This window comes from Mizuhopecten yessoensis, unplaced genomic scaffold (assembly GCF_002113885.1).
Source record: "Mizuhopecten yessoensis strain PY_sf001 unplaced genomic scaffold, ASM211388v2 scaffold10807, whole genome shotgun sequence".
Taxonomy (NCBI): Eukaryota; Metazoa; Mollusca; class Bivalvia; order Pectinida; family Pectinidae; genus Mizuhopecten; species Mizuhopecten yessoensis.
The window spans coordinates 217,926-236,021 of NW_018408731.1; the positions used below are offsets into that span (position 1 = coordinate 217,926).

General features: G+C 40.8%; 1 protein-coding gene across 7 annotated transcripts in view; it reads right to left on the minus strand.

Moving 5' to 3' along the window:
- Nucleotides 1–18,096, minus strand: part of LOC110462576 — an 84,474-nt gene that overhangs the window by 45,109 nt on the left and 21,269 nt on the right. For all 7 annotated transcript variants that reach the window (XM_021516574.1, XM_021516573.1, XM_021516567.1 and 4 more), the window contains one exon: nucleotides 10,787–11,124. In XM_021516574.1, coding sequence (XP_021372249.1) covers nucleotides 10,787–10,858 — 72 coding nt within the window. In that variant the 5' untranslated portion in view covers nucleotides 10,859–11,124. The remainder of the gene's footprint in view (nucleotides 1–10,786; nucleotides 11,125–18,096) is intronic.

Below are 18,096 nucleotides of genomic sequence, written 5' to 3' on the forward strand. Positions count from 1 at the left end.
AGATAGGCCTTGTTAGCTTTATACAAGTGTTGATCAGAGGTTCGACATCAGGAACAGATAGGCCCTGTTAGCTTTATACATACTGCAGGGTTGTAATATACATAGTGTTGATCAGAGGTTTGACATCAGGAACAGATAGGCCCCGTTAGCTTTATACATACTGCGGGTTGTGATATACATAGTGTTGATCAGAGGCTTGACATCAGGAACAGATAGGCCCTGTTAGCTTTATGCATCCTCCGGGTTGTGATATACATAGTGTTGATCAGAGGTAAGACATCAGGAACAGATAGGCCCTGTTAGCTTTATGCATCCTCCGGGTTGTGATATACATAGTGTTGATCAGAGGTAAGACATCAGGAACAGATAGGCCCTTTTAGCTTTATACATACTGCAGGGTTGTAATATACATAGTGTTGATCAGAGGTTTGACATCAGGAACAGATAGGCCCCGTTAGCTTTATACATACTGCGGGTTGTGATATACATAGTGTTGATCAGAGGTTTGACATCAGGAACAGATAGGCCTTGTTAGCTTTATACATACTGCGGTGTTGTGATATACATAGAGTTGATCAGAGGTTTGACATCAGGAACAGATAGGCCCTGTTAGCTATATACATACTGCGGGTTGTGATATACATAGTGTTGATCAGAGGTTCGACATCAGGAACAGATAGGCCCTGTTAGCTTTATAAATACTGCAGGGTTGTAATATACATAGTGTTGATCAGAACATACTGCAGGGTTGTGATATACATAGTGTTGATCAGAGGTTTGACATCAGGAACAGATAGGCCCCGTTAGCTTTATACATACTGCGGGTTGTGATATACATAGCGTTGATCAGAGGTTTGACATCAGGAACAGATAGGCCCCGTTAGCTTTATACATACTGCGGGTTGTGATATACATAGTGGTGATCAGAGGTTTGACATCAGGAACAGATAGGCCCCGTTAGCTTTATACATACTGCGGGTTGTGATATATATAGTGTTGATCAGAGGTTTGACATCAGGAACAGATAGGCCTTGTTAACTTTATACATACTGCAGAGTTGTGATATACATAGTGTTTATCAGAGGTTTGACATCAGGAACAGATAGGCCTTGTTAGCTTTATACACACTGCGGGGTTGTGATATATATAGTGACAGCTGTCACTACTTTACATGTACTGCAGAGTTGTGATGTAAATATTGCCTAGCTTCTTTATAGCGCAGAGTTGTGATGTAAATATTGCCTAGCTACTTTATAGCGCAGAGTTGTGATGTAAATATTGCCTAGCTACTTAGGCAGAGTTGTGATGTAAATATTGCCTAGCTACTTTATAGCGCAGAGTTGTGATGTAAATAATACATAGTGTTGATCAGAGGTAAGACATCAGGAACAGATAGGCCCTGTTAGCTTTATGCATACTGCGGTGTTGTGATATACATAGTGTTGATCAGACCATACTGCGGGGTTGTGATATATATAGTGTTGATCATACGTTTTACATCAGGAACAGATAGGCCTTGTTAGATTTATACATACTGCGGGGTTGTGATATATATAGTGTTTATCAGAGGTTTGACATCAGGAACAGATAGGCCTTGTTAGCGTTATACATACTGCGGGGTTGTGATATACATAGTGTTGATCAGAACATACTGCGGGGTTGGGATATATATAGTGTTGATCAGACGTTTTACATCAGGAACAGATAGGCCTTGCTAGCTTTATACATACTGCGGGGTTGTGATATATATAGTGTTTATCAGAGGTTTGACATCAGGAACAGATAGGCCTTGTTAGCGTTATACATACTGCGGGGTTGTGATATACATAGTGTTGATCAGAACATACTGCTGGGTTGTGATATATATAGTGTTGATCAGACGTTTTACATCAGGAACAGATAGGCCTTGGTAGCTTTATACATACTGCGGGGTTGTGATATATATAGTGACAGCTGTCACTACTTTACATGTACTGCAGAGTTGTGATGTAAATATTGCCTAGCTTCTTTATAGCGCAGAGTTGTGATGTAAATATTGCCTAGCTACTTTATAGCGCAGAGTTGTGATGTAAATAATACATAGTGTTGATCAGAGGTAAGACATCAGGAACAGATAGGCCCTGTTAGCTTTATACATACTGCGGTGTTGTGATATACATAGTGTTGATCAGAACATACTGCGGGGTTGTGATATATATAGTGTTGATCAGACGTTTTACATCAGGAACAGATAGGCCTTGTTAGCTTTATACATACTGCGGGGTTGTGATATATATAGTGACAGCTGTCACTACTTTACATGTACTGCAGAGTTGTGATGTAAATATTGCCTAGCTTCTTTATAGCGCAGAGTTGTGATGTAAATATTGCCTAGCTACTTTATAGCGCAGAGTTGTGATGTAAATATTGCCTAGCTACTTTATAGCGCAGAGTTGTGATGTAAATATTGCCTAGCTACTTTATACCGTGGAGTTGTGATGTAAACCAGATAAGCCACTTTTAATTTTCCCATAAGGCACTGAAATGTCATTTTTCCTCTAAGAAGTGAGGTTAAAAAATATTTATCGAAGACAATTATTTAAGAACTTTTTATGTTTTATTCACAAAATTCTTAATTGCTACTTCATACTTTTCATTTCTGATATAATAATGAGAAGAACAATTGATAATATTTCTTGTTATTGTTTTTAATTCAAATAATGGCAAAAAATAAATTTGTTATTTATAAAGATAAAAAAGATAAAATAAACATGAAATACACATAACTTTATGCTGATTTTAGTGCAACCATCATAGGGAAGGGAACAGCAAAATTAACAAGATGATGATACCAATCAATTATACTTCATAATTAAGATTGAATGAAGTTGTGTATATAAGAAAATAGACACAGGAAATTCTAAAGTAAAATTTTGCAACACTGAAAAGAAAAAAACATGAACATCCATATGATTGATTGATAAGATGACCTTTGACCTCATCCATTACCTCAGAGGCATATGTTCGAACAACAGAAATTTCTCACTGTAAACTTCACACTCTCAGTCACCATTACAGATGTAATTAACACCAGGCATTGAACACCATGCAACAGTTAGTACAGCCATTAACACAGTGCACTAAACAGTCACCACAGCCATCAACACCGTGCACTGAACAGTCACACAGCCATTAACACGTTGCACTGAGCAGTCACCACAGCCATTAACGAGGTGCACTGAGCAGTCATCACAGCCATTAACACGGCGCACGGAACATTCACCGCAGCCATTAACACCGTGCACTGAACAGTCACCACAGCCATTAACACGTTGCACTGAGCAGTCACCAAAGCCATTAACACGGTGCACTGAGCAGGCACCACAGCTATTAACACAGTGCACTGAACAGTCACCACAGCCATTAACACGGCGCACTGAGCAGTCACCACAGCTATTAACACAGTGCACTGAACAGTCACCACAGCCATTAACACGGTGCACTGAGCAGTCACCACAGCTATTAACACAGTGCACTGAACAGTCACCACAGCCATTAACACGGCACACTGAGCAGTCACCACAGCCATTAACACAGTGCACTGAACAGTCACCACAGTAATTAGTGCGGTGCACTGAACATTCACCACAGCCATTAACACGGTGCACTGAGCTGTCACCACAGCCATAATAACACAGTGCACTGAACAGTCACCATAGCCATTAACAGCGCACTGAGCAGTCACCACAGCCATTAACACGGGGCACTGAGCTGTCACCACAGTAATTAGTGCGGTGCACTGAACATTCACCACAGCCATTAACACGCGCACTGAACAGTCACCACAGCCATTAAAACGGCGCACTGAGCTGTCACCAAAGCCATTAACATGGTGCACTGAGCAGTCACCACAGTTATTAACAGCGCACTGAGCAGTCACCACAGCTATTAGCACGGTGCACTGAGCAGTCACTACAGCCATTAACACGGTGCACTGAGCAGTCACCACAGCCATTAACACGGTGCGCTGAGCAGTCACTACAGCCATTAACACGGTGCGCTGAGCAGTCACCACAGCCATTAACATGGCACACTAAACTGTCACCACAGCTATTAACAGCGCACTGAGCAGTCACCACAGCTATTAACACGGTGCACTGAGCAGTCACTACAGCTATTAACGGCGCACTGAGCAGTCACCACAGCTATTAACACGGTGCACTGAACAGTCACCACAGCCATTAACACGGCGCACTGAGCTGTCACCAAAGCCATTAACACGGTGCACTGAGCAGTCACCACAGCCATTAACACGGTGCGCTAAGCAGTCACCACAGTCATTAACACGGCACGCTAAACTGTCACCACAGCTATTAACAGCGCACTGAGCAGTCACCACAGCTATTAACACGGTGCACTGAGCAGTCACCACAGCTATTAACACGGTGCACTGAGCAGTCACCACAGCCATTAACACAGTGCACTGAGCAGTCACCACAGTAATAAGTGCGGTGCACTGAACAGTCACCACAGCCATTAACACCGTGCACTGAACAGTCACCACAGCCATTAACACGGCGCACTGAGCAGTCACCACAGCCATTAACACGGTGCACTGAGCAGTCACCACAGCCATTAACACGGTGCACTGAGCAGTCACCACAGCCATTAACACGGTGCACTGAGCAGTCACCACAGCCATTAACACAGTGCACTGAGCAGTCACCACAGTAATAAGTGCGGTGCACTGAACAGTCACCACAGCCATTAACACCGTGCACTGAACAGTCACCACAGCCATTAACACGGCGCACTGAGCAGTCACCACAGCCATTAACACGGCGCACTGAGCAGTCACCACAGCCATTAACACGGTGCACTGAGCAGTCACCACAGCCATTAACACGGTGCACTGAGCAGTCACCACAGCCATTAACACGGTGCACTGAGCAGTCACCACAGCCATTAACACAGTGCACTGAGCAGTCACCACAGTAATAAGTGCGGTGCACTGAACAGTCACCACAGCCATTAACACCGCGCACTGAACAGTCACCACAGCCATTAACACGGCGCACTGAGCAGTCACCACAGCCATTAACACGGCGCACTGAGCAGTCACCACAGCCATTAACACGGTGCACTGAGCAGTCACCACAGCCATTAACACGGTGCACTGAGCAGTCACCACAGCCATTAACACGGTGCACTGAGCAGTCACCACAGCCATTAACACAGTGCACTGAGCAGTCACCACAGTAATAAGTGCGGTGCACTGAACAGTCACCACAGCCATTAACACCGTGCACTGAACAGTCACCACAGCCATTAACACGGCGCACTGAGCAGTCACCACAGCCATTAACACGGCGCACTGAGCAGTCACCACAGCCATTAACACGGTGCACTGAGCAGTCACCACAGCCATTAACACGGTGCACTGAGCAGTCACCACAGCCATTAACACGGTGCACTGAGCAGTCACCACAGCCATTAACACGGTGCACTGAGCAGTCACCACAGCCATTAACACGGTGCACTGAGCAGTCACCACAGCCATTAACACGGTGCACTGAGCAGTCACCACAGCCATTAACACGGTGCACTGAGCAGTCACCACAGCCATTAACACGGTGCACTGAGCAGTCACCACAGCCATTAACACGGTGCACTGAGCAGTCACCACAGCCATTAACACGGTGCACTGAGCAGTCACCACAGCCATTAACACGGTGCACTGAGCAGTCACCACAGCCATTAACACGGTGCACTGAGCAGTCACCACAGCCATTAACACGGTGCACTGAGCAGTCACCACAGCCATTAACACGGTGCACTGAGCAGTCACCACAGCCATTAACACGGTGCACTGAGCAGTCACCACAGCCATTAACACGGCGCACTGAGCAGTCACCACAGCCATTAACACGGCGCACTGAGCAGTCACCACAGCCATTAACACGGTGCACTGAGCAGTCACCACAGCCATTAACACGGTGCACTGAGCAGTCACCACAGCCATTAACACGGCGCACTGAGCAGTCACCACAGCCATTAACACGGTGCACTGAGCAGTCACCACAGCCATTAACACGGCGCACTGAGCAGTCACCACAGCCATTAACACGGTGCACTGAGCAGTCACCACAGCCATTAACACGGTGCACTGAGCAGTCACCACAGCCATTAACACGGTGCACTGAGCAGTCACCACAGCCATTAACACGGTGCACTGAGCAGTCACCACAGCCATTAACACGGCGCACTGAGCAGTCACCACAGCCATTAACACGGTGCACTGAGCAGTCACCACAGCCATTAACACGGTGCACTGAGCAGTCACCACAGCCATTAACACGGTGCACTGAGCAGTCACCACAGCCATTAACACGGTGCACTGAGCAGTCACCACAGCCATTAACACGGTGCACTGAGCAGTCACCACAGCCATTAACACGGTGCACTGAGCAGTCACCACAGCCATTAACACGGTGCACTGAGCAGTCACCAAAGCCATTAACACGGTGCACTGAGCAGTCGCCACAGCCATTAACACGGTGCACTGAACAGTCACCACAGCTATTAACAGCGCACTGAGCAGTCACCACAGCCATTAACACAGTGCACTGAGCAGTCACCAGTCATTTAAGCTGCTAATTTACATGTACATCTTTGTGTTTCCCCATTAAACTTCATACAGGTATCATTAAAAGTGTTTTGCCATCATAGGGGTCTTCCATTAGAGTGACCTTCCATAAGAGTTATCTCCCATTTGGTCTCCCTCTAGAGAATTTGTCTGAATCAAATGAATGCTTTTTAAAGTTATTTTGATACATGAAAAGGGAAAGATAATAGAGCAGTTTCAGTCGCGTTAACACACTTTCTCTCTCATTGAAAATGTGGAATGAGGGCGATCTCCCATGTTGGAGATTTCAGAGGTTGACACTTCCATTGATGATACATACATCAGCAACAACCAGTAATTATTCCAATACATATTCAATAAGTTCAGAAAGACGGTGTAGTGTATATTAGATATACTACAAACATTAGAGCAGAGACATTGCAACCCTGAGTACCAGACTTGCGTTGATTCCTTTGTAACATGTTACGAAATTGTCTTGGTTTTTGTGTACAACACCTCGGGTATTTAGTAAGCCTGACATTAATATACAAACTTTCCTCTCATCTATGTTCTTATAAAGCGGTCCTTAACATGTATGATGTTCATATACTTATACTATTTAGCCAGGTGGCATAGGACTAGTAGTTAGCGCCTGATAAGGCAGCTCCTGTGAATTCCTTAATATTGTATTGATTAATACAGATGCTAATTGTGTTGACTGTATAAAATTGTATATCTTTGTACTGTAAAGCACTTTAGAGTGGCTTATGTTAGCTAGATAGGGCGCTAAATAAAATGTTGTATATTTATTTATTTATTTTCTTTATACTCCATATCAGAGCCGTGGACAAAGGCTGATAGTAAATTAAGTATCAATATGGTGTCTCCAGTATATCAGAGCCGTGGACTAAGGCTGATAGGACATTCAGTATCAATATGATGTCTCCAGTATATCAGAGACGTGGACTAAGGCTGATAGGACATTCAGTATCAATATGGTGTCTCCAGTATATCAGAGCCGTGGACTAAGGCTGATGGACATTCAGTATCAATATGATGTCTCCAGCCTATCAGAGCCATGGACTAAGGCTGATAGGACATTCAGTATCAATATGATGTCTCCAGTATATCAGAGCCGTGGACAAAGGCTGATAGGACATTAAGTATCAATATGATGTCTCCAGCCTATCAGAGCCGTGGACTAAGGTTGATAGGACATTCAGTATCAATATGATGTCTCCAGTATATCAGAGCCGTGGACTAAGGCTGATAGGATATTCAGTATCAATATGATGTCTCCAGCCTATCAGAGCCGTGGACTAAGGCTAATGGACATTCAGTATCAATATGATGTCTCCAGCCTGTCAGAGCTGTGGACTAAGGCTGATAGGACATTCAGTATCAATATGATGTCTCCAGTATATCAGAGCCGTGGACTAAGGCTGATAGGACATTAAGTATCAATATGATATCTCCAGCATATCAAAGCCGTGGACTAAGGCTGATAGGACATTCAGTATCAATATGATATCTCCAGCCTATCAGAGCCGTGGACTAAGGCTAATGGACATTCAGTATCAACATGATGTCTCCAGCCTATCAGAGCTGGGGACTAAGGCTGATAGGACATTCAGTATCAATATGATGTCTCCAGTATATCAGAGCCGTGGACTAAGGCTGATAGGACATTCAGTATCAATATGATGTCTCCAGCATATCAGAGCCGTGGACTAAGGCTGATAGGACATTCAGTATCAATATGATGTCTCCAGCCTATCAGAGCTGTGGACTAAGGCTGATGGACATTCAGTATCAACATGATGTCTCCAGCCTATCAGAGCTGTGGACTAAGGCTGATAGGACATTCAGCATCAATATGATGTCTCCAGCCTATCAGATCCGTGGACTAAGGCTGATAGGACATTCAGCATCAATATGATGTCTCCAGCCTATCAGAGCTGTGGACTAAGGCTGATGGACATTCAGTATCAATATGATGTCCCCAGCCTATCAGAGCTGTGGACTAAGGCTGATAGGACATTCAGTATCAATATGATGTCTCCAGCCTATCAGAGCCGTGGACAAAGGCTGATAGGACATTCAGTATCAATATGCTGCTTTGCTACTTTTCTGTAATAAAAAGCTATTTATCCACACCATACATCATACAATGTAAACAAGAGGCCCAGAGGGCCTGTATCGCTCACCTGAATATGTTTAAAATAATTGGCATGAAGTAAAGATAAAGCACTCCATGGTAGGTGCTGTAAGTACATATGAAATTTCAGAAAGATCCATCCAGTACTTGATATTTAGCCAGAAAAAACTTCAAACAGAGCCCCACCCCTATGCCCCTAAGGGGGTGTGTGTGTGTGTCATACCCACCGTTTATACAAAATTGAGTCCTCTTGACCCAAGAATGCTCTCCAGACTAAATAAGGATAAAATCCCTTAATCCCGATGGTCGAAGAAGGATTCTAAAGGTTTCACCTCTATTTCTCCTATTGGGCCCCACCATTCTGGCCCCTGGGAGACCACACCCACTGCTTATACAAAATTGAGTCCTCTTGACCCAAGAATGCTCTCCAGACTAAATAAGGATAAAATCCCTTAATCCCGATGGTCGAAGAAGGATTCTAAAGGTTTCACCTCTATTTCTCCTATTGGGCCCCACCATTCTGGCCCCTGGGAGACCACACCCACTGCTTATACAAAATTGAGTCCTCTTGACCCAAGAATGCTCTCCAGACTAAATAAGGATAAAATCCCTTAATCCCGATGGTCGAAGAAGGATTCTAAAGGTTTCACCTCTATTTCTCCTATTGGGCCCCGCCATTCTGGCCCCTGGGAGACCACACCCACTGCTTATACAAAATTGAGTCCTCTTGACCCAAGAATGCTCTCCAGACTAAATAAGGATAAAATCCCTTAATCCCGATGGTCGAAGAAGGATTCTAAAGGTTTCACCTCTATTTCTCCTATTGGGCCCCGCCATTCTGGCCCCTGGGAGACCACACCCACTGCTTATACAAAATTGAGTCCCCTTGGCCCAAGGATGCTCCAGACTAAATTAGGATAAAATCCCTTAATCCCTAGGGTAGAAGAAGGATTTTAAAGGTTTTACCTCTATTTCCCCTATTGGGCCCCGCCTCTCTGCCTCCAGGGGGGTTAGACACACCGTTTCTACAAAATTGGTTCCCCTTCACCCAAGGATGCTTCTGACCAAATATGGACAAAATCCTTTCATTCCTACAGAAGAAGGATTTTAAAGAATAATTTGCTATATTTCCCCTATTGGGCCCCGCCCCTCAGCCCCCAGGGGGGCCACACCCACCATTTATACAAAATTGAGTCCCCTTGACCCAAGGATGCTCCAGACTAAAATAGGATAAAATTCCTTAATCCCTACGGTAGAAGAAGGATTTTCAAGGTTTTACCTCTATTTCCCCTATTGGGCCCAGCCCCTCAGCCCCCAGGGGGGCCACACCCACCGTTTATACAAAATTGAGTCCTCTTGGCCTAAGGATACTCCAGACCAAATTTAGTGAAAAGTTGACGGACGGATGGACGACGGACGCTGCGGTATGGCATAAGCTCACCATGGTCCTTTGGACCAGGTGAGCTAATAAACCCAACGAAAAATATATAGTTAGGTGGGGGTGGGGTTGGGGGAGACTTCTGATACCTTGGTCATACTTAAATCCTGTCATGTAAGGAATTGGAATTCTGAATGATCTCCTATCAAGAAAACTGTGACACTTTTTATTAATTACAAATGCATGTTTCCTGGGTAATGTTTACCGAAAGAATGTCATTTTTCAGACGTACTTCCCTGTAGGATTAGTAAACGAGGGATTTTATTAATGAGGTTTTAACATTATCTGGTACTGACACTTGGTGTAAAATTTCTCAAAGGCAGCTTGGCCAAATACTGGAACAATCCTGATTTTCTTGTGTTGTCAAGTTTTATTGAAACATTCTATGAAAACTAAACATCAACAGTTCCATCATGACCTACTGATGTTCTAAAAGACCTTTTTGAATACCATTACCATACCAAGGGCGAAAACTCTGTATGCCCATTGCTAACAATCTTAAAACCTCAGATTTTGATTTACAACAGGTTTTACTGCAAAAATGAGAACCTGCAAAGAAAGAAAGTGAAAGTGGTGATGTACCTACCTCAATATCTATGTCTGATCCCCGGCGGCAACCACTGATCTGCTCTTCTGAGAGTTTCAGCGACATCTTCATGTTAATGGATGTATATTTGACCCATTAGAGCTGCTGTGGTCAGGTGTGAGGGAGAGCGTTCTGATGGCTGAGGTCAATGATCAGAGCTCCTAGTCGGCTGTGGAACCTGTATAATGGCCAGTATCAATGTCCATGCAGAACTGCTGGTCATCTGGGTATCATTGGTCGGGTGCTGGAGAACCTGCAAGATTGCTCAGGTCAATGGTGTCACACACCTCACACCTTTATCCAGGTAAATTCCTCTCCATCCTAACGCCCACACCAACCTGTATAAAATAGCAATTAGCAGTATCAAAACTGTTGTCTCTTAGCTACCGTCCCTTCCCTGTATCATTCAATATGATAAACAACATACATAACTGTAGTTCACAGCGACATAGGCACTGACTTTTATATCAATTACATGTATTAAACAAGATTACACACTTACGTACATCCTTTACAAAAATCATTTACGCTACTGATTTCATATGTTTCAATAACAATACATGTGTGTTTCTACCTTTGTTGTCCAAATGACAGGTACAGGTAAATCCACTGATAGCACCAACTTTTACGCCGCTAAAAATCAACCCAATCTTGGGGTCATTAATATCAGCCCAATCCTGGGATCACTAAAACCAGCCAATCTTTTGGACAATTCATGCCAACTCATGACTCTAGGCCTTATAAATATATAGTTATTATGAAGAATTGTTACAACACATTTGACCGGTTTGACCTTGAATAAGGACTATTTATGTTTTTATGATTTTGTTTTGCACACTGCAGCAAGTAACTGGCCACAAATCAACGTTCTAGTTCTTTTGGTACCTTTGAAGTGGTTTGGCTGATGTAACAATTTGACCCAATTATATTAAAACTTTGAATACTGGTTAAGGTGTTTTTGTTCCCAACTTTGTAGCTCTCCATGCCAGCAATACACTGGTCAAATATCATGTTTTAAGAAGTGAAGTTATTTCTGATTATAAGGTGTTGCATGAACTTGTTAACAGTGTTGACCTCTGTGCCTTAAATATGGGTCCATGCCATTGATATTGACAAGCTTGAAGTACTGATTAATGCTAGCGAGTTATAGCCAATTATCATGACTCCAGGCCTTTCAGTTCTTCAGAAGAAGTTGTTTGAGTAGTGAAGAAATATGACTTCTTTGAGCTTTAACATGGGTCAGGGATGTTCCTTTTGTGAACTTTCTACCAATTCAAACCAGCAATTAAGCTACTTGTCATATCTCAGAACACTAGGCTATTGGATTCCTAAAAAGAGAAATTGTTCCAGTGTTTAAATAAATTAGACCCTGTGACCTTGAAGATATGTGAAGACCCTTCATATTCACAAACTTGATAGCACACCATAACATAAGTAATTGCCCAAATATTGTGACTCTTAGCAATTTCATTCTTCAGATGAAGTGTTTTCATCATTTGCCTTGCAAAGCACCCACTTTTGGCTACATTTATTGATAGATTTTTTATTTCCTTTAAATCTGAAAATAATGCAGATCATGCATCAAGACTGCAGCATTATAATTACCAAAACCATCATACTGTCTGTTAATTAGATTTAGATGTCCCAAAGTTTAATGTTTTTCTATCCCTCAAAAGGGGCCAGCTGCTTTTCTTTTGTAAATCAGAATCAACATCACCTCCAAATACTTCATATAATGCTTAGTGGTTCTTGAGAAGAAGTCATTCCAAGAAAAAGTATACAAACAGATAATGGACAGCAATAGGATTGCAAATGTTTGTTCAGTTTGCAATGCTAACTGGCAATTTCTAAAACATTGAAAACTTCTGATGAATATTGTTTTATTTCCTTAGTTCCTCCTTAACCCTCCCCCATAGCATCATTATCAAGCATTCAGTGAAGCTCCGTTTCCTTTTTAGACATTTTTAGTTTATATGAAATTTCTCCTTTTTGGCCCTTCTATTCAGTTTCAGCCGTTTTAAAGAATAAGTCGAAAAAAGTTAAGTGTTAACACATGATGTACAATGATGGACAAAGACTGATCACAAAAGGCCACGAAAGTATTTCAATTTTTTTAACAAATTAAAATATTATTGCTAAAACATCACTCCTTAGAGCAATAATGCAGTATATTTTCCCTTTAAAATAGCTCAATCTATATGCATTCAGGAGAAAGAATGACCTTTTTAATTAGCTTCAAAGGATGCCCCTGCAGCATCAACCAATGATCATGAGTGCATAAGTTATTTCCTAAAAGATTGCTTATGGTGTGTACTGCTTAGATGGAAGGAGCTAGCTTATACGTGTTTTTGTAGTGTCTCGTGATGGTGTGTTATTGTAGTGTCTCGTGATGGTCTGTTATTGTAGTGTCTCGCGATGATCTGTTATTGTAGTGTCTTGTGATGGTGTGTCATTGTAGTGTGTAGTATCTCGTGATGGTGTGTTATTGTAGTGTCTCGTGATGGTGTGTTTTTGTAGTGTCTCGTGATGGGGTGTTATTGTAGTGTCTCGTGATGGGCTGTTATTGTAGTGTCTCGCGATGGTCTGTTATTGTAGTGTCTTGTGATGGGGTGTCATTGTAGTGTGTAGTATCTCGTGATGGTGTGTTATTGTAGTGTCTCGTGATGGTATGTTATTGTAGTGTCTCGCGATGATCTGTTATTGTAGTGTCTCGTGATGGTCGTGTGGTAGGCTAAGTAGTACATCAGCACCAGTACAAGTAGCCAGATGTAAGTGGCCATGGACATCAGGTATTGCAGTCTAGTGGAGAAAACAATGCAAAATAGGAATAAAACCAGCGACAAAGCATTTATGCAAAGTACTTGAGAAAGGTTTTGTTTGGTTTGTTTGTGTTTTACGTCCTATTAACAGCTATGGTCATTTAAGGACGTGCAAGGTTTTGGTGACAGAGGAAAGCCAGAGTTCCTGGAGAAAAACCACCGACCTATGGCTAGTACCTAGTAACTGCCCAACACAGGCCTCGAATCCGTGACCCAGTGGTAGAGGGCTAGTGGTAGCAGAATGTCAGACACCTTAACCACCTCAGCCCCTACTTGTGAAAGGAAGTGTATAGTAGTATGAGGAGTATGTGTGTGTGTGTGGTGCTGTGGTCAGCATTAAAATTCTCAGTGTCATCATATGTGATCAGCTATGTGCTCTTCATCAATTAATTTAGAAATATTCAAACAAATTGATTCAGGATATAATTGAATCATGATCCTAAAGATGCAGTTTCAAACAGTCCTTCAGGTAATAACACATCATTCATTTAATAAAGTGTTTTCTGAAAAAAAGGTTTTATTTAGAAAATTAAAGGGTGTTATCAATCTAAATCAAGCTGAACACTGGTATGTATTATAAATATCAAGAAAACATTTTTCTACAGAGCTTAATCCATTGATTATATCACATCATGCATTAAAGTTGGGGTCAACATTTGGCCCCCACTTTGATTTCTTTTATTCTCTTACCACATTTAGATACATAACAAGAGGCCCAATGGGCCTGCATCGCCCTCTTGGTATTAATCTCACACTTGTAATCTTAAAAGTGGACTAAAATACAGCTACAGGCAGAATATCAGTGTGACCTTGAATGTCAAACAATGACATTAGGTTGAAAGTGGGCCAAGGTCATTCATTTGAACAAAGTTGGTAGCCCTGGTTGCTACAAGCCAAATATCAGTACCCTGGACCTTTTGGTTATTAAGAAGAAGTTGATTGAAGATTTTAAGACCTTTGACACCTGTGACCTTAAAAGTTCGTCAAGGTCATTCATTTGAACAAACTTTGTAGCCCTTCATCCCAGCATGCTACTGGACAAATATCATCACCCTGGGCATTTTGGTTATTCAGAAGAAGTTGTTTGAAGGTTTTAAACATATTTGACCCCTGTGACCTTGAAAATGGATGAAGGTCATTTATTTGAACAAACCTGGTAGCCCTTCATCCCAGCATGCTATTGGCAAAATATCATCACCTTAGGTCTCTTGGTTATTCAGAAGAAGTTGTTTAAATGTTTTGGACATATTTGACCCCTGTGACCTTGAATATAAGGCAAGGTCATTTATTTGAACAAACCTGGTAGCTCTTCAACCCAGCATATTACTGGACAAATCTCATCACCCTAGGCCTCTCGATTATTCAGAAGAAGTTGTTGAAAGATTTTAAACATATTTGACCCATGTGACCTTGATTATAAATCAAGGTCATTTATTTGAACAAAATTGGTAGCCCTTCATCCCAGCAAGTAACTGGCCAAATATCATCACCCTATGTCTTTTGGTTATTCAGAAGAAGTTGTTTATAGAATTTAACATATTTTGACACCTGTGACCTTGAAAATGGATGAAGGTCATTTATTTGAACAAAATTGGTAGCCCTTCATCCCCGCAAGTAACTGGCCAAATATCATCACCCTTTGTCTTTTGGTTATTCAGAAGAAGCTGTTTAAAGAATTTAACATATTGGACCCCTGTGACCTTGAAAGTGGAGGAAGGTCATTTATTTGAACAAAATTGGTAGCCCTTCATCCCAGCCAGTAACTGGCCAAATATCATCACCCTAGGCCTTTTGGTTATTCAGAAGAAGTTGTTTAAAGAATTTAACATATTGGACCCCTGTGACCTTGAAAATGGATGAAGGTCATTTATTTGAACAAACTTGTTAGCCCTTCATCCCAGCATGCTTCTGGCCAAATATCATCACCCTAGGCCTTTTGGTTACAGAGAAGAAGTTGTTTAAAGTAAAATGTTGACGTCAGGCACCTTCGGGCCAGGTGAGCTAAAAATGATCATTAACTGCATAAATGATTATTCATAATTATTACTGATAACAGTAGTGGACCTCCTTGCATAACACCAGGTTGAGTGACGGGGGTATCCCAACAAAATAACAGATAAATGTCACAGGCGAATGTTATTTTGAAAATGAATTATGATAGTGTATAGTGTATAAAATTACTGTTATTTTGATACTAAATATGCCATATTGGTAGACATAAAGAAAGCGTAATGATACTTTTAATTAAAAAAAACATGCAAAATTTACACAAAATTTCAAATATAACCAACATTGTCAACTTGTCTATGTACAGTTACAATTGTAGTCTATATTTTAAACTTCTTTAAAAACTTTCCAGATATATAATCTATCTACAGAATCATTTTTATGTAATATCAAAACCGGTAAAGTACGTTTTTAGCATGCCAAACATGATCAGTGACCAATTTTGCATAATCATGGAGATTTGATTATCAACGTTTATTTTTCTATTTTTGTATCATACCAAAACACTTTATTATATTACGCAGGATTTAAAGTTATGTGCAGCAGTAATGACTCATGAACATGTATGCAGCCAAAGTAATCTTTCCTCTGGAGAATTACTTAAGGTTGAGATTGTGTTATAGGAAATGATATGCAATAATTTAAAAACAATAAAATAATCTTAATAGCAAAACTACTATACACTTTATTATATCCCTGCAACGAAGTAAAGGGGGTATACTGGAATCAGCTTGTCCATCTGTCTGTCCGTCCATAGAAAAAGTTTGTCCGGACAACTCCTTCTAAAGTAATGGACTAATTTCAACGAAAGTTTCCACATATTATAACTACCACCTGAGGTTTGTGCATCCAGGTAATTATCTTTTCATTCTGACCTTTTTGTACGGAGTAATGGCCCTTTGTTGAAAAATACTTGTCCAGACAACTTCTCCAAAACTATGGCACCAATTTCAACGGAAGTTTACAGATATAGTAACTGCCCCCTGACATTGTGCATCCATGTAGCATGTTTTCATTCCTACCCTTTAAAAAGGAGTTATGGCCCTTTGTTGTAAAAAAACCTTTGTCTGCTTCATAAACTACAGGGCCGATTTCAATGAAAGTTTACAGATATTGTAATTACCTCCTGATGTCGTGCATCAAAGTAGTATTTTTTCATTTCGACCCTTTTAAGGAGTTATGGCCTTTTGTTAAAAATCTTTGTCTTGACAACTCTTCCTTAAGTAATAGGACGATTTCAGCAAAACTGGTTCATCTAGGCTAACAAGATTTGGTATGCAAGGTAAGTCAGTGACCTATATGCTTAAATAATTACTGGTGTGAGACTATGGATTGCTTTGCAAAGCTTTGCCTTAGTTAGCTTTTAGCTTATACAGCTCTGGTTTATATAGGAGCGGGTGGTATAAGTAAGCCTTTGGCTTACGGTCGTAGATATTATTTTATTTTGCCTATTGCCCATTCATTAAACAAATTATAAAAGAATGTTATTTTATATCGTTAACGCTAAACAAATAAAGCAAGATAATGATAATATACAGTTGTTTGTACAAGAATATATCAAAAATATGAATCGTTTTGCATAATCTGCTTCAGTATCAAATAATAAGACAAATCACCACTATCAGTCAAATGAAATGTTAAGTATAAAATTGCTGCTTACATGCAGAAACTGGTTCCAACACTCAGTGGTACCTATTCACTATGCTTTATTATACATGTACATTTGTACATACTTAATTGTTAGGTATGACATTCAAACTATATCTATGCCATTTTAAGTGAAATTCCTTGAACTAGTACTGATATAAGGGAAATGCATATTTCCATCTGTATACATTAATGTTAAGTTTTATAAATATGTATATATACTATTTATGTCAACTGTTCATGAAATGCTGCCATATATGTATGTTACCATTGTATAATAGTTTATGGAAGAGGATGTTTAACTTGTGTCCAATTCCATTTGGATTTTTCAAATAAACTTTTATTTTAGCACATTTGATTTTTGTGACCTTGAACGAAGGACAAGGTCATCAACGTTTACAAAATTAAATCCATTCACATGAACAACCTACTGGCCAAATATCAAGACCCAAGGACTTTTGGTCATGAAGAAACACAAGTTAAAGGAAAAGTGGAAGGAAAGCTATGTTTTTCTTTTTTTGAATCAAAAGTGTTATATGACAATGTTACAGGTTGTCAATTTTTTTGAAATTCCTGATGTTGAAAGATATTAATGGTAGCCAACTTTTAAACAAGTATGAAAAATAGACTCGTTTTAGAAATATGTGAATTAGCGTGTCAAAAATGGAAATTTTCTCATTAGTAGTGAAATTTCACATATTTTTCTGCTTTAATCTTCAATAAAAAGAACCATTCTTTCTTGAAATAGCGTAATATTCGGTATCAAAATAACAGTTGGAATATGTTGCACACGATGATGATATCCTTTTATAGTAATTGTGTCATTTAAATGCTCTA